General features: G+C 41.4%; 1 protein-coding gene across 1 annotated transcript; it reads left to right on the top strand.

Moving 5' to 3' along the window:
• The first annotated feature begins 1471 nt into the window (after positions 1–1471).
• On the top strand, positions 1472–20554 carry LOC114654856 (beta-1,3-galactosyl-O-glycosyl-glycoprotein beta-1,6-N-acetylglucosaminyltransferase 4-like). The gene is made up of 2 exons (XM_028805684.2): positions 1472–1610; positions 19034–20554. The coding sequence occupies exon 2, from the start codon at positions 19035–19037 to the stop codon at positions 20334–20336; it is 1302 nt and encodes a 433-aa protein (XP_028661517.1). The 5' UTR covers positions 1472–1610; position 19034; the 3' UTR covers positions 20337–20554.
• The last annotated feature ends 820 nt before the right edge of the window (positions 20555–21374 follow it).

The following is a 21374-nucleotide window of genomic DNA, read 5'->3' as shown; positions in this document are numbered from 1 at the left end:
CAGCTCCTTCAATGCATCCAGCCATCCCTGTTAAGGGGTAAACTCTGAGATATGTAGGTGGGTGAGCCTGTGGTGTCCTGGATAATGAACTATCTGTTAGGCAGACCGAGGCTCAAGGTGGCTCAAGAGGCTCCATGAGGCTCAAGGACTATGTCTCTGATACGGATGTGAGCAACACTGGAGCACCACAAGGAACAGGCCTGTCTCCTTCTCACTTCATTGTGTATACCTCAGAATATAAATATAACATCAGTTCATGTCATTTGCAAACACTGACTGGGAATTCAGCACTTATGGAGAATATGTACAAGGGGGATGAGACAGAGTGTCTGCATGGTAACATCAGCAAAACTATGGAAATGCTAATTGAGTTTTCCCGCACCAAATGGCATCTATGTCTGGTCACTATTCAAGGAGTGGACGTAGAGGTGGCCAACTTCTACAAGTACTTGGGGGTTCAATTCAATGACAGGTTGGACTTGTCTCAGATCACAGAGGAACTATTGAAGAAAGGGCAGAGCAGGTTCTTTTTTCTTGATTGCATTCCTTTAATGTGGGAAGCTGACATTCTTCACACCAACTATAACTCTGTAATGGCCGGTGCGGTTTGCTAAGCTGTGGTGTGCTGAACTGTAACATCACTTCAAAAGAGGCCCAGTTATGGGATGCACTTTGGTCCCCCCTAGAGGTCGTAGCAAAGGAGAGGGAGTTAAAACAAAACTGAATGCCATTATAAACAAAGCTGCACATCCTCTCTCTGAAACACTAACATTAAGGACTCCCAGCCAAAGAATAATTCATTGCATGTGTATCAGTATCAGGAAATGCTACTGGGACTCCTTTATACAGCAATATGCATGAATACCCCCCCCCCCCCCCTTTAACTGTTATGCCAGAAGTTTTCTTTCTTTTTTGTCATTCTAGTGTATATTTGAGAGGGATTTGTTGTTTGTCATAACATAATAATATTATTTATTGAGCTTCTTTAAAAAGCCATAATTCCCCTGGGAACAAATTCAATGGTCTATCTATCTATTATATAGTGCCATCCATAGCTATCTATCTATCCATGTATCCTGTTTCCTGCCTTGTAACCTGTGATGGCAGGACAGGCTCCGGCCTACTATATGGTACAATGTTATGTTTCCGAATTGACCACTTGCTTTCTCTAATCGCATTTCCATTGCAGTACCGTGCTCTGTGTGGAGGGCACTAATCATCCCCACACGGGACAACAGTCCACCTCAAAGCAAGGAACACTTGCCTAAAATAAATCTGCTAACGCCCGTAGATATCAGTGGAGATCACCTATCAGCAACTATCTGTACCAAAGCCACTTAAAAATTAAGCCACATTTCTTTCTTTCATCCTGCTGGGTTTTGAAGGGAAAGCTCAACTTTGCCACCCACCGCTCCCAGTGCAGGCAACTAAGCAGTTTGTGTTCTCTGCTGAGCGGAACGCCCCGCCTCCAGTGCGGCGCCTGACCACGCCCCTGTCAGTCCTTCAAAATGAAGCCTAGTGCGCCATGCGCCGGTCGAACAGGCTAAAGCTGCTTTCCAGGTGAGCAGCACAAGTTTGCAGTAGGACGTTGACCCCCTCCTCGCAGAACCGTAAGTGTTACATCTTCTCTTCTTAAATATTGCATCATATGTCCTCTGTATACAATATCTAATACTTCTGCTTTTTTTTAGTCTTGTTAACGTTTTTTTTCTTATGTCAATGGCAACTTCACTTGTACTTTTACGCCAACATGATTATGAATCCTTCCTCACTTGTCCAGAACTGAACATTAATCCGGATGCTATCCGCTCAACCCATTACGTTAAGACCGCGACGTGTAGTTAGAAAAGAGAAGTTGCATTCGAACTACTTTTACGGTCCCCGAACACGGAATGGAGGCAAATAAATCACTTTAAAAGGCAGCACGCTGCCCACCATTAGACTCCCTCACGCCAGCGCCCAAAGTTTCCATCTGTAGTGTTGTTCCGACAGGCGCCGCCCGCTCTATGATCAGAGATCGGTTAATACTCCGCAGTTAACGGATGGCATTGCATCCTGCCTCACAACTTTCTTCAGCGTTAACGCCCCGCTACTTTCCGATAGCCGTTAATCCTGCACTTTATGAAACAGCTGAAGTAGGAGCATTGTTTTATTAATTTTTATAGCTTCATAGTTCAGCCTTAGGCTCAGTTACTCTTCTTTCTTTTGTAAAGGAAATCCGCTTCTGTCTTTTGTCAGCTCGGACCTGACAGCGGTAAGCACACATCCTGGGTTCAAGTTTAAGGGTTAAAGCCTTTTTTTCCAGTTGTAACGGGTAAACTGGAATTCCTACTCTGCCTTGTACAAAAGATCACCTGTAATCATTCAGTCTGTAGAATACAATGCACAGAAGAGCGTCCACCGATAAAGGTGCTCACTCGGATTAAACTGTGTTTCACTTTTTATTCAGATCTGACGGAGAACTTAATTCGCAGGGTCAAAGCGCGGAAACATTGCTGAGACGAATTTAAACCTAACATTTTTATAACTTTCGTAAGTTAAAATAATTGCCACTCACACCATAATTAAAAGAAATAATTATCATCTGGCCATAGCTCAACGATAATATTAATAAACATATACAGGTGCTGGTCATAACATTAGAATATCATGACAAAGTTGATTTATTTTTAATTCCATTCAAAAAGTGAAACTTGTATATTAGGTTCATTCATTACACACAGACTGATGTATTTCAAATGTTTATTTCTTTTAATGTTGATGATTATAACTGACAACTAATGAAAGTCCCAAATTCAGTATCTCGGAAAATTAGAATATTGTGAAAAGGTTCAATATTGAAGACACCTGGTGCCACACTCTAATCAGCTAATTAACTCAAAACACCTGCAAAAGCCTTTAAATGGTCTCTCAGTCTAGTTCTGTAGGCTACACAATCATGGGGAAGACTGCTGACTTGACAGTTGTCCAAAAGACGACCATTGACACCTTGCACAAGGAGGGCAAGACACAAAAGGTCATTGCTAAAGAGGCTGGCTGTTCACAGAGCTCTGTGTCCAAGCACATTAATAGAGAGGCGAAGGGAAGGACAAGATGTGGTAGAAAAAAGTGTACAAGCAATAGGGATAACCGCACCCTGGAGAGGATTGTGAAACAAAACCCATTCAAAAATGTGGGGGAGATTCACAAAGAGTGGACTGCAGCTGGAGTCGGTGCTTCAAGTACCACCACGCACAGACGTATGCAAGACATGGGTTTCAGCTGTCGCATTCCTTGTGTCAAGCCACTCTTGATCAAGAGACAGCGTCCGAAGCGTCTCGCCTTTGGACTGCTGCTGAGTGGTCCAAAGTTATGTTCTCTGATGAAAGTAAATTTTGCATTTCCCTTGGAAATCAAGGTCCAAGAGTCTGGAGGAAGAGAGGAGAGGCACAGAATCCACGTTGCTTGAGGTCCAGTGTAAAGTTTCCACAGTCAGTGATGGTTTGGGGTGCCATGTCATCTGCTGGTGTTGGTCGATTGTGTTTTCTGAGGTCCAAGGTCAACGCAGCCGTCTACCAGGAAGTTTTAGAGCACTTCATGCTTCCTGCTGCTGACGAACTTTATGAAGATGCAGATTTCATTTTCCAACAGGACCTGGCACCTGCACACAGTGCCAAAGCTACCAGTACCTGGTTTAAGGACCATGGTATCCCTGTTCTTGATTGGCCAGCAAACTCGCCTGACCTTAACCCCATAGACAATCTGTGGGGTATTGTGAAGAGGAAGATGCAATACACCAGACCCAACAATTCAGAAGAGCTGAAGGCCACTATCAGAGCAACATGGGCTCTCATAACACCTGAGCAGTGCCACAGACTGATCGACTCCATGCCACGCCGCATTGCTGCAGTTAATCCAGGCCAAAGGAGCCCCAACTAAATATTGAGTGCTGTACATGCTCATACTTTTCATGTTCATACCTTTCAGTTGGCCAACATTTCTAAAAATCCTTTTTTTGCATTGGTCTTAACTGATATTCTATTTTTCCGAGATACTGAATTTGGGACTTTCATTAGTTGTCAGTTATAATCATCAACATTAAAAGAAATAAACATTTGAAATACATCAGTCTGTGTGTAATGAATGAATCTAATATACAAGTTTCACTTTTTGAATGGAATTACTGAAATAAATCAACTTTGTCATGATATTCTAATTTTATGACCAGCACCTGTATTGTAAGGTTCCATTTATGTTAATCAGTCTGAGTGTGCTTTAACTGTTTTAAACACGTGTATGCATTGTGTTATTAGTAATTTGTAAAGTAATTGTGAACTTGTTACAGAACTCTGCACTATGCAAACATAAACTGAGTTGAACTCTCATTCTAAAGTCCGGTGAAACCAGTTCAGAGTTGTGTTGCTGAGGACTGGACAATATTGGGTTGAAACACAGCAGCCAGCCCTGGATGGTGCGTTACATGGAGCCCATTTATGCACATCCATACTCTGTCAACGCCTTGACCAATTTATAATTAGTAATCCCTCCAGACACAAACGTGTGTGTAATATCATGTCAGACTTGCGTAATACAGTGAGGGGTTGTGGAGTGCACGAGCCTGTCCCTGCAGTAGCTGGCACAAGGCAGGAAACGGCTCCAGTCAAGGCACCAAATATTTTACCATCTACCCAACGGAAGGCAAATGACGGCTAAAGCAAAGAAAATAAAAATAAATCGCCAAGGCTATTAGAGGGCCCACTCACACACACTCCCTCAACTTTGGGGTATTTGGGAGGAGTGTTTGCAGGGTGTCTGTACATGTATGTGTATGTAACTGATATATGTATGTATGTATGTAAATACAGTGCAATCAGAGAGTATTCAGACCCCTTCACTTTTTCACATTTATTATGTTGCAGCCTTTTAACATTTTAACAACATTCATTTTTTTTCCTTCATGAAACAAAACTTATTTCCCCAGAACAGCAAAGCAAAAACAGGATTTTAGGAATATTTTCAAATTTAAAAAAAATTAAAATCTGAAATATGACATTGACGCAAGTGTTCAGAGCCTTTGCTATGAACGGTGTATCCTGCTCTGTTGATCACCATTGATTTGTTTCTACGACTGGTTTGGTGTCCTGCTCCAGTCAATTCAATTGATTAGGAGAAGCACACACCTGTCCATGGAAGGTCCCAAAGTTGACAATGTGTATCAGAGAAAAAAAAAAGCAGCCATGCGCAGTGGCGTAGCTGGAGGGGGGGACATCTGTCCCCGGGTGTAGCATCCAGGGGGCGCCAAATGGATGTTTCTTTCCCTTCCCCTTTGCATCTTGGCAAACGGGAGGAGGCACGAAATCTTCAGTTGTCCCCGGGCACTGGAAACCCTAGCTACGCCTCTGGCCATGAGGTGTCATGTCATGGCACATATGTGGAGAAAGCAGCAAAGAAGGTTCACAAGAGCACAGTAACCTCCAGAATTCTTAAAATGAATACGTTTGAAACAACCATAGCTCTTCCTAGAGCAGACCACCTGGTCAAACTGAGTAGTTGTGAGAGAAGGACCTTGGTAAGAGAAGTGACCAAGAACCCAATGGTCACTTTGGCTGAGCTTGAAAAAACCTGTTTGGAGATGGGAGAAACTTCCAGAAGTACAACCACTACTGCAGCACTCCATTAATTTGTGCTTTATGGCAGTGTGGCCAGGCAATGCATAAAAATCTGCTGGAAGTTTGCAAAAAGGCACCTGAAGGACCCTCAGACTGTGAGAAACAAGGTTCTTTTGTCAGATGAAAGCAAGATTTGCCCTCAATTCTAAATGCCATGTCTGGAGGAGACCAGGCACCGCTTATCACATTCCAGCAGTGAAGTGTGCTGATGGTAGCTTCATGCTTTGTGCTTGGTTTTTTTGGTTTTTTTTTTGTGGCAGGAAGTTGGAGACTTGTCAAGGTGGAGGGAAAGCTGAATGGAGAAAAGTAGAGAGATCTCCTAAATGAAAACCTGATTTAGAGTACTCTGGACTTCAGGCTGGGTCAAAGTTTCACCTTCCATTAGGTGTTAATGCCTACAATGATGTTCAAGTTCAAGTTTATTTGTCATTTCTAGCCATATCTAAAATGTATTGTGGAGAAATTGTGTTACTCGAGACCAGAAAATGTGCAAAAAGGGAAAGGGGGAAAAATACAAAAAAAGTAAACCAAGACAGTGCTAAATTCACTAAGTCCAACCAATACTTATGTAAAATAGTTAAATACAATGTCTAAAAATAAATAATTACGTGTATAAAAACAGGCTTGTTAAGTGCATGTTGCACAGAGGTTAGCATTCTTATTGCCTGCTGAAAGAAACTGTTGCACATTCTGGCTGTTCTTGATTTAATGGAGCGATTATGTCCGACCGGACGGCTAAAAAAATGTAACAGTCCATGAGAGGGGTGTAAGGAGTCTTTGACAATGCAGAGGGCTTTCTTCTTGATGTTCAGCATGAAGCAAGGAGAACACAGGAGTGGTTTAGGGACATCTCTGGGAATGACCTTGAGTGGAGTGGCCAGACTTGAACATCTCTGAAAACAGCTGTCCACTGACAAACATCTGAGAGGATCTGTAGGGAAGAATGGCAGAAAATCCCCAAATCCTGGGGTGTGAAGCTTGTTACGTCAGGCCCAAGAAGACTCTGGTCTGGAATCGCTGCCAAAGGAGCTCAACTTAGTACTGAGTAAAAAATCTAAATACTTGTGTCAAGGTGACATTTCACTCTTTTATATTTGAAACGTTTGCAAAACATCCTAAAATCCAGTTTTAATTTTGTCATTCTGGGTATTGAGTGTTGATAGATGCAAGAAAAAAAAATTTAAAACAATTTTAACATAAGACTTCACCATAACCAAAAGTGTAAAAAAACGAAAAGAGTCTGAATATTTTCTGTAGGCACCATATGTATAGAAGATATATTTTCCATCCATCCATTTTCCAACCCGCTGAATCCGAACACAGGGTCACGGGGGTCTGCAGGAGCCAATCCCAGCCAACACAGGGCACAAGGCAGGAACCAATCCCGGTCAGGGTGCCAACCCACCGCAGAAGATATATTTTCTATATGCTAAATCCAAGGTAGGGTTTAACCCTGAAGACTACCACAGGACGCTATCAGTTATTGAATGCTTGATGCTTTTCAGAGTCATGGGGTGCAGAATGTGCCCCAACAGCTTAGGGCATCAAGACAAGTCCTAAATGGGACGGCAGTCAGTTTCAGGGGACACTCATTTGCCCACACCCACAAATTCCATTTAACTTGGCCATTTTGGAGTCTTGAAGTTGGGATATGCAAGTTACATGGTGAACACCCAGTTCTAGGTGCTACCATATGAAACAGCAATGCTATGTATTACAGTCCTGTGTTAGGAATTTATTATTTTGTATATAGAAATTAAAGCATGTTAAAATAAAATTACTGCTATCACGTTTTATATAGTGCCTTTTTAGTGATGCTGTAGTTACTCAGCCAGTGATTTAAACTGACTGGTTTTCCCAACAAAAGACTTGAATGGTCATCGGTAAATTCAGCCTTTTCTATGCTTTACCGTAATTTCATTGCAGTGCTCCTTTACGCAAGGTATTACAGTAGTTGACCGGGCGCGCGTGAACTTCCTGTAAGCAGAGAGCAGTAAGACAGACTTTACCAGAGAGAGAGAAGATGGGAATATTCAGATTAAAGAAAGTGGAGTGATAAACAGAGAAAAAGGAATCGGAGGAGTCATCTTGTGCAGTTAGACAAACGGCAAGAAAAGCTACTTTAATCAATTCAGACCTTTTTATTTTGTACTTTGATTAAAACTGACACTGCTTGTGTTGAGTTTGGACAGTGAGTGAGCTTGTGTTAAGTACAGCAGCTCACATTTTCAAATAAAAAAAATAAAAGGGAAAGATGAATTTGAAATTGCTGCTTAATAAATAATAGGCTTGTTAGCTGAACAGCAAATTGTGTCCATTTTACTTGTAAACTTGTTCAGTGTTAAAGGATTAAAGGTCAGAAGCCCACATGACCGTCATCATCAAGTTCTTCCATGTGAACCCTGAATACAATGAGGACTGATTGTGAGGTCATTTATGTTAGGTAGAATGCCTAGAGGGGGCTGGGTGGTCTCGTGGCCTGGACCCCCTGCAGATTTTATTTTTTTCTCCAGCCGCCTGGAGCTTTTTTTTGTTTTTTCTGTCCTCCCTGGCCATCAGACCTTACTTTTATTCTATGTTAATTACTGTTCCCTAATTCTATTTTCTTATTTATTTTGTCTTTTGTCTCTTTCTTCATCACGTAAAACACTTTGAGCTACATCATTTGTATGAAAATGTTCTATAGAAATAAATGTTGTTCTTGTTGTTGAAGTATGTTAGCCTTGTATCTTCTTGATAAACACCATTTGATAGATTTTCTGCTTTTTTGAGGGTTTGTACTGTGTTTAGTATTAATTTTTGTCAGGTAGCTGTGTGTCCCAAATATGCCGCTGTGTTTATGACCCATCAGGGTGGCCACCTCTGTGAATTTAGCACAGTTGTCTGAGCTGTTGGAGTGGATGGTCCTCCATAGAGAATCGAGCATGATTGTTAAATCTGGGGGTCCACTCATTCACCAGAACATTAAATGAATCAAGCTCGATCGTACATTCAATTCCTCCTTGGTGAATCAAGCACAGTCGTCAGAGTTTGGGTTAGGGGGGACAATGACCAGGATCTGCCCCAATAGAGACCTGAGATGCTGCCACTGTGAATGGAGCAGTGGTGGGGAGTCGAGGGGTGGTGTGTTGAGTCTGCAGCGGCCCAGAGGTTGGGCAATGCTGTCGTACAGTAGAAGTTTTGGTAAGAAACAAGAACTGCATAATTAAAATGGTAATCCATATTTATAATTACACCTAAAGAATTAGCTGGTACATGGAAAAATATAAAATAAAAAAACACCTATATAAAAATAGTAAATATACATTTTAACAGCAAAAAATCTGTAATGCAATTAATGATTAAAATGATTAAAACCTCTAAGTGCATGTATATTTACATTTGGGTAGTGTTTAGGTACCAGTATCAATTAAATGAATTGATGTGTGAGAATATATAGATATATAGCTGAACTTTCCGGTATTACCCAGGATGAAAAAAGTGTTTGTTTTTTTTTATTGTTTATGAAAAATATAATAAAAAAAAAAAACAACTAACAATAAAAATAAATCCACAAACAATGACGACTCACTAATATGCTTGTCTTGCAGTCTTGTATGTATGTTATCATCCAACTGACGCTTGGAACCAGCCAACTCTATTTAATTTGAAAAGGAACAGGGGAGTGGTGGGCTCAAACATACAGAATGCTGGCAGTCACTGCCAGTTCACCCTTGGGTGGTCGTTCCGAGTGTCAGCTGGATGATAACATGCATACCAGACCGCAAGATCACCCCCCACTATACCCAGAAGGGGGTGGGTTAGGGTTGATTTCACCCTACAGTATTTTTAGTTGACCAATGAGAAACATGTGTAGCAAGTGTCATGGAAATCACTCTAGGAACGCACACGCACACACACATTGACTTTTATTTATATCGATAGTTTGTTAGACAAGTGGTGAAAACTACTTTTTTTTTTTTTTTTTTCTTCAGATAAGCGAATTACAGAAGGAATGAAACCTTGTAATCATTTGTGCCATATGAATTACAGATAAATATTTTCTGTACATATTTTATTAGTTAAAAAGTAGGTATTTTAAGGGATTTTTATTTATTTTACTATTTTTATGGTCACTGAACAATAAGCGTACAGAATTTCATTTTGTTAATTAAACAATTATCCGGTAACACCAGTGATGTACTGTATAGTTTATGTATAAAAACACCAAGGAACAGTTTAATATGAAACATGAGGCTTCTATGCGTCTGGTTATGCAGGAGTTTAGTGTAAAATGTTTTTTAAAGGGACAACGAAAAAAAATTTGTAATTGGAAGCGGCCAGTTGAGAAATATGAAATCGGTGATCGCTACAGGAATCGGCTGATTCAGCAACGTGAAATCGGGGACCGGCCCTCAAAATACCCGATCAGTCAGTCCTGACCTTTCATTATAATCCGTTTCACAAATGCCCGAGTTTGAAGGGTCTGTGTGTTCTTATGAACGACAGCAATGCTGTTACCTTATCATTTGATGTGTGAATTGTTTATTTTCAACTGATATTCTGTAAATGCATGTAGTTAATACTTTCAAACTGCATTAAATAATCATATTATTCATAATTAAATTGACTACACTTTGTTCAGAATTAAGTTGTGCCAGTCTTGTTAGATTAGTACAGGTGCTTCAGAGTGCTAAATGCATATCATGATATATTTAAAAAAAAAAAAAAAGGATAATTTTATAGTGAAGCGAGGAGTTTGGAGAGCAGCATACATTGAGCACAAAATACATTTAAGCTAAATGGACCCTGAGCAGTCGGCCATGAATGCAGAGTTGGTGAAGGGTGAAGTGACTTTTACTTCTTATGCTCAAGGGCTTTTGTTAATCAATTGATTACTTTTAGCATGTTTGCCTGGGCACCGTGATTAACATTGTGTATGTTTTTCGGATTAGGAGTTGTATTTACTTTCTTAAAAGATTCCTTCGGCCTATACTGTATGTTAATGCAGCAGCTGAAACTGCCCTTGTTTGTGCAGAGCCTTCTCCTACATGTAAAACAAAAGCTGCTGGTTGTTGCAAAAGTGGTTGACATGCCAAGATAAGACATGGAGTGACTCAGCTGTACTTGGGCCATCTGTGTCTGATAAAAAAAACGATGAGCTCTTTACTAGTAACTGGAATAAAATTGGAAAGTATCAGAAAGTTATAAATAAATCATCATGTAAATGTGACAGAAATTAGGAATTGTGAATTGTAACCGGTTGGCACCATGGTTACAGCGGCTCCCTCTTAGCCCTAGGAGTGCTACATTTGAATCCTGGCCTGGGCACTGCATGTGTGGAGTTGGCAGTGTGTTTCTTTGTGTGTGATTATTAAACCCAACACCCATAATTGTTTGTGTCCGGTTAATCTGCACCTGTGGATACGCCTAGTGTGTGTGTGTGTGTGTGTGTGTGTGTGTGTGTGTGTGTGTGTGTGTGTGTGTGAGACTGTGCCTTGCAGTGGGTGGATGTCTTGTCCTGAGTTGGATCTGATCTTGTCCCCAGTGCTACTATGGCCCCTTGTTAAATTATATTCAATGGGCACATTGATTTGGGATGGGGAAGAGCCTGTCTGATATTCATGTTTGAGTTACGAGGAAAGATTAAAAGCGCTGAGCCTTTTCAGTTTAAGCAAAAGGAGATTAAGAGGAGAGACATGATTGAAGTTTTTAAAACTATGAAGGGAATTAGTACCATAGATCCAGAATATGACTTTAAAACGAGTCCATCAAGAACACGGGGACACCGTCGGAAACTTGTCAAAGGTAAATTTCACACAAATATTAGAAAGTTTTTCATTTCCAGGGTGGAGTGGTGGCTCTGAGGCTAAGGATCTGTGCTGGTATCCAGAAGGTTGCCGGTTCGAATCCCTGTCTCTGCCAAAAGAGATCCTACTCTGCGGGGCCCTTAACCTGTAATTGCTCCAGGGGTGCTGTACAATGGTTGACCCTGCGCTCTGACCCCAAAGGGTATGTGAAAACTAACAAATTCCTAATACAAGAAATTGTATAAGGCGAAATAAAATAAATGTTTGATTGTGCATTACAGCATTGAGACTCACAGGTCCTAAATGTGGCACATACGATAGCTCGTCCAGGGTGCTAGCAGGGAATTTAACACACTCGAGAATGTCTCACACATACTCTATTAGAGACACCACCAGGGACATGACTCTCACGAGAAAGGCACCAACATCACATTAGCAGACCCTCTGTAAACAGTCCTACTAGACAATGGCACCAGATAGGTAGGCTGCAAAAGGCGGTGCCATGGGTGACATAAGCTCCAGTGTCGCACAATAAAAATGCCACTAGAAAACAGTAGAGGCAAAGCAGCACAGCTCCAGGGTCCTACGTAAAATCCAAACCTGGACACACTGCATGGAATGTTCACGTGTTTCCCTCTCTACATATTATGTTCACTGAGGGCACTAAACACTCCTGGTGTGAGTTAGGGTGTGTGCATGAGTGTGATAGCCACTGCTAGCACAGGCTCCATATCCCCCACATCCTGATTTTGATAAAGAAAGCTTAAAAGGTGAAGGATGATTGATTCTTCTATAGGCTGAATGTCCACAGGCAGGTCCAGTGTCATTTTAACATCTTGGCCAGTTAACAGGTTTGTCACAAAAATCAGACCCTCATTTAATTTCTGCAGAATATTACTTTACATGTACTTGGGCTACTGCCCTCCACTTTGTTTAACCTCCTTGGTGCTAACCCCAAGTTTGACTCGGGTTCGGAATTCTATGTTATTATGGTTAAGCCCGGGTCAGACTCAGGGTGAGAGTAATGATCCATTTTGCAGTGTGTAATAAGTTTAAATGTTTAATATGTCACTGTGCTCTGCACAAAAATATTTTATAAATCTACGTTTCTTTCCACTCACATGTACAGCTAACACAAAGCCATATTTACCATATAAGAACTGCAAGGCAAGCATTTTAAGACGACAAGTTAAGGACAACTGCAAAATGGGCAGTCAGACTGATGACCATTGTGTACTATTTCTGTGTGTCAAACTCAGCATGAAACTGTATCCTCTCTTTGCCTTGTTTGGAATGGCATGATTCACCAAAGTGGGGGGCTGCATTGAAGAAAGAGTATAAAGACTTGGAACATTGCCCGGCACACCTTTGAAGCCGATGGACAGATGGGAGATAACGTCTTCCGATCCGGAAAATCTTTCCAACGCAACAACGAAAACGGCAGACTCTATTCATCGGGCCCCCACTCCCGAAGGTCTTGTCATAGCTTCCTTTGTCTGTTTTGCAGCGTAATTCGTCATTAAAGAAAGCAAAGTTATTTCTCCTATGTGATCTCTTACCACCGCATCACTAAGGTAGCGGTATCACCTTTTTATATTATACAGTGGAACCTCGGTTTGCGAGCATAATTCGTTCTGGAAATGTGCTCGTAGTCCAAAGCACTCGTGTATCAAAGTGAATTTCCCCATAAGAAATGATGGAAACTCAGATGATTTGTTCCACAACCCAAAACTATTCATATAAAAATGATTAATGCAAAATATCAAGTAAAAATACATAAAACAAATTAACCTGCACTTTACCTTTGAAAAGAATCATGGCTGGTGTGAGTGAGTTTCTAAACTCTTGTGGGATTGCACCCAACGGGATGACACACGGAAGAGCATCCCAAAGCAATCGCAGTCTCCCAGTGCTGTAGAAGTTCGCCGTAAAAGCGAATCCGAAAAGATCGCGGACATGCTATAAGGGCCTGCCATCGATGGGTGATACAAAGAACTAGGAACATTATAAATACGCAGGGTCCTGCCTGACTGCTGTGTCTGTGTATAGAAGAGCAGCAGATCCCACTATAATAAATAATCGCGCTGTTGCTGTTTCAAGCTGAATAAAGCTGGTGTTGCTAAAGTACTGAGACTCCGCTTTATGTTTTAGGGTGCAAGACGGGGACTCACACACACACATATACACACACACACACACACACACACGTGAGCGAGCGAGCGAGCACACACACACATACATACATACATACACACACGTGCACACACAGTAACAATGCTAATGCTGCAGTAAACCGTATACGCTCGTACGGATGTTGACTATATATGTGAGGCATGCCGACTCAGACGGAGAATAGGAGACGATTGCCCACAATCCCGCAGCGAGAGAGAACCATCAGCTCAGTTGTGATCACATGATGCTCAGCAGACAAAGCATATGCATACTACTCGTACTGCAAGACCTCGCTCGTTTATCAAGTCAAAATTTATTAAAAATTTTTGCTCGTCTTGCAAATCACTCGTAAACCAAGTTACTCGCAAACCGAGGTTCCACTGTATCTGTATAGTTTCAGGTTATGTAACACGCCGCAATTACAAAAGAACTCATTCCAACGAGGAAGCTAGCACCCCCTGCTGGATACACAGTGTTAAGCCTGAATAACTCTCGGGACAGTATTCTACTGCCATCTAGTGGATAAAGTAATATCATGCTATAAAAAACAAATATTTCTATGTATTCTGCCAGTTTATGGTAATTAATTAATATTAATGGTGGAGCCTTCAGCCAAAAACACAATGGCGAACAAAAACTGTAAAACCAGTTTTAGAGCAAACTGAAATTGAACCATTGCTTGAATTGAGCAATGCGACTTGGTCATCAGACAAATTGGCTGGAGTGCTGACAGAAAAAGTGACTTGCTCAGGGTCATACAGTGGGTCAGCCTTGGGGTCTGGTGCAGGGGTTTCTAAAATTTTTGAAACCAAGCACCCAACAAATGTTGTGCCACCTGGTCAGGGAGACCCCCCTAATATAAACCTAGGCATTACCTTGAATCTTGGGTTTCTGCGGTCCCACAGCATGATTTTGGTTAACAGCAGGCCTACAGTGTTATTCAAAGCAAATGCTTAAAGATAGCAGACCACTAAAGCACGTGTGGTCAAGTAGCACCCGATAGCTGTAGACTCAATCTTTCTCCCTTGGCATGCCACCTCTTAGAATTGGAAAGTTTTTTGTTCTTAAATTGTTAAAACTTTAATTCTTGCTAAGCACAACTAAAGGAGATTAAATATTTCTTTAATCCCTCCTCTCTAATACTGCATATTGGAATTTTATCAAAGGATTACTAATAGTTGGTTCTGTGGGACTGCTTTGTAATTTTTCGAGTGTATGTCAAATTTTTTCAATGAATTATGTTTAATGTAAAAACATTAGTAGTGTGATTTGTTGTGACATTGTGTTACAATATATTGGAATGAAGATCTTAAACAGGAGAAAAGTAACAGGATACATACAACTTACATAAAAAAAGGGGAGAAATAATTCACAAATATTTCCAAGTCAACATAAAGACTGAGCCTGCATCACAGCCGCCCAGTTCTGTTTCTACGCTCTACCAGCTCCCGTGTGTATTTCTTTTAGATGGGACAAAAGTTACCAAACGCTGTATTTGCATACATTTCGGTCACACCATTTAGAAAAAGTGTTGTTGTAATTTCTACATGGTGTGACTGAAATGTATTAAAACACCCTTAAATGAAAGTCTGCAATGTGGATTCAATCACGTCTGAATTGTTTGATTTGTAATTTTAAACTGTGGAGCAGGGGGTAAATCAAGAAAAATGAACATTATGGACAGCACTTTAAATAGGGCCTTTTACAGAAGTTATCATCAAAAAGTTAAAGACTGCAAAATTAAAACAAGTTCTCACCTTTTATGATCTGGCAGCAAGCCTGTACAGACGACTCACATGGATGAATCTGGGCGCGAGGCACTGCAGCTCCTCGGACTGACAAACATATGCACCACTGAAGGTGCGTTAGAGCACACTGCACAACAACTGCTTGCATGTTTTTACAGTTGACACCATGGCATGGGGATTTCAGTGGGTTAAAGTGTAACTGTGTGGTTTGCAGACTCAAGTTTGGCCATAAGGCATGTCAGCCAGCTCCTGCCACTCCACAGTGATGGCTTAAATGAGAACATTAGAGCATTAGAACAATCTAGATGAGAACAGACTATTGAGCCCACCAATCGTATAAACTTAATTCCCCCAAAATAACATCAAGTCTTGTTTTGAAAGTCCCTAAAGTCCTACTGTCTACCGCACTACTTGCTAGCTTATTCTATGTGTCTGTGGTTCTCCGCGTACAACGAAAGTTGTTCCAAACTGCTATAATGGGCGCTTTCACAAGTTTGGCAGAGACTGAAGTGTCATCCTTGGGCTTCACGGTGCTGTGCCATAACTACTGCATCACACTGCCAGTATGTAGTTTTTGTTAAGATGTGTATTTTGTGATTTTCGCCATCCTGAGTTGTCTTCATGGTTCTTTGGCATATCGTAGTCTGTTTCCAGTTATTCATAGTATTGCAGATTTGCTGCTGATTTTCACTGATGTTCTGCATGGTTGGTGTGATGGGCTTTGTATGTGCTGTAAGAAATGTGTTTTTAGATAAACTGGTCTGTTTAATGGTCCGGCACTCCATTCAGGACTGATTCTTTCCTGACTCCCCAAGACCCTCAACAGGATCAGCAGGTTGGAAATTCAATAGATGGATGCAAAGTTGCCTTCTGTTTGGCTTGCAAATCGCCATGGTGCAATTAATGACATATTGTTATAACCGAGAAACACAAAAGGATAGGAGTGGTATAAAGCAAGGCTTGAATTCCACTTGTGACAGTAGGTGCCCCCCGCCCCCAGTGAAATACCAAATGGGGGGGAGTATTATTGATTTTTGGGAAATTTCAGCATAGGGTTTATAAAGAATGATGAGATCATCACGGACTACCCGATTTATCTTACAGTGTGCACATACTAAACGTGTTCACTGTGATTTTCTGTCCAGTTCAAAGGCATATGTCCCTCAAAAATGATTGATTTGTTTGTGTTATGAAGAGAAAAATTTTAATCTCATGTTTTCATACAGAATGGAAAGAAAAAAAAAATATGATATAACTGAACCCAATAGCATCCAAAGCTGTACATCAGCAAACAATGTGAAAAATGTCCATGGAAAAAAGAAAAAAAATGTTGCGTTACTCGTGTTGTATAACCCATGTGTCAGGAAACCCATTCCTATAATACGGTGCTTCTCAAATAAAGACGGGACTGCTGACCAATCAATGAAGGGGAGATGCAGATCTTCAGTTCAAAACTGCAGTAGTTTGGGAATGTGCTTCTTGTTTATGTGTTTAACAATATTTTAGCCAAAAATGCCTGTGTTTTACACATTTTGAACATACAACTGGATAACTGACACAAGGATTATGACAAACAGTGATTATGAATTTTTTTTCTTTTTACATGGATAGTTTTCACATTGTTTGCCAAGAATGTCATAATGTGCCATACTAACTTAGACCACCTTATGAGCAGGAATAATGAACTTAGTATGGTGGATAATGCTACAAAATGAATTCCACACGCATCAGACAGACTGTTATGGACATGAAAGTGCACTTATATGCTATTAAAATAATATGAAAATCATATTCCATCCAGGGCGGCACGGTAGCGCAGTGGTAGCGTTGCTGCCTCGCAGTTAGGAGACCCGGGTTCGCTTCCCGGGTCCTCCCTGCGTGGAGTTTGCATGTTCTCCCTGTGTCTGCGTGGGTTTCCTCCGGGCACTCCGGTTTCCTCCCACAGTCCAAAGACAGGCAGGTTAGGTGCATTGGTGATTCTAAATTGGCCCTAGTGTGTGCTTGGTGTGTGGGTGTGTTTGTGTGTGTCCTGCGGTGGGTTGGCACCCTGCCCGGGATTGGTTCCTGCCTTGTGCCCTGTGTTGGCTGGGATTGGCTCCAGCAGACCCCTGTGATCCGGTGTTCGGATTCAGCGGGTTAGAAAATGGATGGATGGATGGATGGATATTCCATCCATCCATTTTCCAACCTGCTATATCCTAACACAGTATATTAATGTAATTAATATACAGTACATCAGAAAAAGTAATGGTCTGGGACAGACCCCTGACTGGCTCCATTGATGACGTCACTCCACGTGGAGCATTCCTCTCTTATCTGCACTCTTTTCCTCCTGCCAGTTCTTCACCTTGAGACCCATTTTTTTTTGGATCTTCGGTGTGGGACTGTAGAAAAGGCTTTTTGGAAGTCTAGGTAAATGGTGTTGTATGCCTTGTTTTAGTCAACTACTGTAGTTGCCTATTTGAAAAATTCCAACACATTAGTTTAGCAACATCTTCCTCTCAGAAACCCATGCTGGCTGTTATTTAGTAAATTATTTTCATGCGGGTACATTTCTAATTTATTTCTTATTATTGTTTCCATAATTTTGCATAGTACAGAAGTAACATTTATTGGTTTGTAATTACAAAGATCCATTTTTGTCTCGCTTCTTGGAGATTGGAGTCACACTCACAACTTTCCAGCCCGCTGGCACGTCTCCTTCCTCAAGTGACTGCTCAGACAAGCCTAATAAAGGGTTGTGAAAGAACACCTGTATGGCTGGGCGTCCCGGCAGGGATTGGTGCCATTCCCTGGAGGCCAATATGACCGAACAATAGAAGGAGGCTCAGTCTCAGAAATATGAGGCAGCCCTGCTGGGGTCCATGGTTGCCACTTGAGGGCGCTATAGAGACTTACGCTTCCTGTTTTGTGAATGTCCGATTGACCTGGTATTGCTTCCACTTTGTTATGCCCTGGTACAAGAAGTACTCCCAGGTCCAAGACAAAAGGACCTGCTCGACCTCACTCAAGGAAGTCAGAGTCGGGAGGAAGAGGAGTTTGGAGAGGAGTTTAAAGGAGAAGACAGGACAGAGAGGATTCAGTGTCCATTGTGTGATTGTTTGCTTGTATCTTTTTATTTGAACCCGTGACTGTGTTTGTGTCAGTTGTGTCTGGGGTTTGCCCCCTAGCTTCCATGGGGTTTACAGATGAAGTCTTTCATTTTTTTTTCAATACAATACCTGCTTTAAGGTAAAATTGCATCAAATCCAGGGGTTTTTTTTAGTTTTCAACAGACTGAGGGTTTGAAGTTCATGTGATTCTTCTATTTCAAAATCTGTGAACTCAAAAGTTTTCTTTTACTTCTAAAAGGTCATTTGCAATTTCCTTCTCAGTTTCAATGATTGTCCTTCTGTGTCTCTAAAGTTTTTTAACTTCTCTTTCAATCGTCTTTTTGCTGGAGTTGCTGTTTGTTTTGGCTTCACTGGCAATTTTTAAATTTTTTATACAGTGGTGCATGATATTAATGGTGTTAAATTAAAAGTTAATTGGTCAGGGAACTGGCAGCCAGCTGTCCTTTTCCCAGTGTCATTCTAACATCTCCTAAGGAGATGCTATGACTTCTTGAGGTTTCGTCGGCTAGAAGGAAACAACCATGTTGCATATCTAACTGCTGCTTTTCTTTTCTTGTTCTCAGAATGAAGAAGAGAAGACATGCCTTTCTTCCGAATAGATGGAGTCACTTGTTATTTATTTTGGTCCCAGGATGTTTTATATTGTTTCTTTCTGGACTTGTACCTTTCAAGAAAAGAACTTTTCTTGGTGAACCTACCTGGAGTGCTTCTGATTTTCCAGAAGCCCAGTTTCTGTGGGAACATAACAATGTGAACTGTACCTCCATCTACCATCTTGATCCTGTGGAGATTGGCAAGTCCTTGGAAATACAAAAGAGAAATAATATTCATTCAGAAGATAGCAATATTCTGGCATTAACCGCTAACTGCCAAAGATATTTGCAACTCAGGAAATATTCAGACAAGCCAGTGTCTGAGGAGGAATATCAGTTTCCACTGGCCTACTCTTTAGTGGTGCACAAGCAGGCCGAGATGGTGGAAAGAATCCTTCATGCCATCTACATGCCTCAAAACATCTACTGCATACATTATGACATGAAATCTTCTCCAAAGTTCATAAATGCTGTCAGAAGCCTGGCCAATTGCTTTCCTAATGTTTTTATCTCATCCAAGCTGGAAACTGTCCACTACGCTCACATGACCAGGCTCAAAGCTGATCTAAATTGCCTGTCAGATCTTGTCCATTCCCAAGTCAAGTGGAGATATGTCATTAACTTGTGTGGTCAGGACTTTCCTCTGAAGTCCAACTTTGAGCTGGTGTCCGAGCTTAAGAAGCTCAATGGCTCCAACATGCTGGAATCGTCCAGGCCAAGTGACTTAAAAAGGCAGCGTTTTGCTTTCCATCATGAGCTGCAAGATGTGTCGTTTGAATATAGCAAGATGCCCGTTAAGACAGAGCGGGTCAAAGATCCTGCACCCCACAACATTGAAATGTTTATTGGCAGTGCCTACTTTGTTCTCAGTCGGGGGTTTGTTGAACATATGCAAGGAAACCAGCTGGTGAATGACTTTTTGGCATGGTCTGAGGACACATACTCTCCTGATGAGCATTTCTGGGCCACATTAGTGCGTGTTCCTGGTGTGCCAGGGGAGATCCCCAGGTCTGATCCCGATTTTACGGACTTAATGAGTAAAACACGGCTTGTGAAATGGAATTACCTTGAGGGCAATCTGTATCCCCCCTGCACTGGCAGGCATGTGCGCAGCGTTTGCATCTATGGAGCTGCAGAGCTCCGCTGGCTAATTGGTTACGGCCACTGGTTTGCCAACAAGTTTGATCCCACCATGGACCCCATACTGCTCAAATGTTTAGAAGAGAAACTTGAACAAAATCAGCGGGAACTGGTCAGACTAGCCAGCCGATGACAAAGGAGGAAAGACCTTTCTGCCTTAAGGACTTCAGAATAAGCCATGATTTTGCAGAATGTTTGATTTTGTGAATTTCACAAATTTATTTAAATTATTTTGTATTTTTTAAAAAAAGTTGTATATTTTTCTATTTATGGTTATTCTTGAATGTGATGTGCCTTACAAATTATATTTATTGGCATTGGTAATGGCCTACTAAAGAAACTGAACGTTTATGCACAATTTTCATTGTGATAGATCCACACTAAACTTCAGGTTTCTGGGACAGACTGGGGACTTTTGGCAATCCAAGAGACAAGGGGAGGTATCACACCTCCAGGTATTGTTTGGCAATTCATGGATAACAATATAACAAATTAACCTTAACCGTTCTCCAGTTATTGGAGGGGTCTTGTATTTAAGTATCCCACTGGGAGCCTCTTCTTCAGCCAAACTGCCCTTTCTCCCTCTACTGTACCTTTTTATGGCCTTCTGGGAAGGCAGGTGACTTTCTTTCTTGCTTCATCACTTTCCTGGGATGGTTCCATAAGCTGGAACATCCGGTTCACCTGCAAGAGTGCATTCTTGCTGCTACCACTTTGGTTAACCCCCAAAAAGAAGCAGGTTAAGTTTGGTTTATACTTGACGTGTCCATGCTGGTTGTGAGGAAAATGTGGTGAAAACGATGTCAAGCCCACTTACTTGGCTTACGCATGTAATGGGTTTTAGCCCACACAACTGTGCAGCGAATATTTCTGCATCAGCATATATCTGGAATGCCAAATTTCAAGGAGAGGCTGATGACAAATGTGATCCTACCAGGCTTAAGTGGTTCCTGAAATGATGATCGAAAGGCTGAATTTGATGAAACAGGTCATCAGAGTGCAAGGAAGGCATGCAAAAATATTTGAAGTGTGCCAGCCACTCATGAGAATAATAATAATTCTTTGCATTTATATAACACTTTTCTCACTACTGAAAGCGCTCAGCAATTGCAGGTTAAGGGCCCAACAGAGCAGAGTCCTTTTTGACATTTATGGGATTCGAACCGGCAAC

Source organism: Erpetoichthys calabaricus, chromosome 7, assembly GCF_900747795.2.
Source record: "Erpetoichthys calabaricus chromosome 7, fErpCal1.3, whole genome shotgun sequence".
In the NCBI taxonomy this organism is placed as follows: Eukaryota; Metazoa; Chordata; class Cladistia; order Polypteriformes; family Polypteridae; genus Erpetoichthys; species Erpetoichthys calabaricus.
Note: the sequence above shows the minus strand (reverse complement) of the source record. Positions and strands in the feature narration are given on the sequence as shown.

What these genes read in the sequence shown, in the direction of transcription:
- LOC114654856 (XM_028805684.2), top strand. Translation starts at nt 19,035, where the DNA reads ATGAAGAAGAGAAGACATGCCTTTCTTCCGAATAGATGGAGTCACTTG.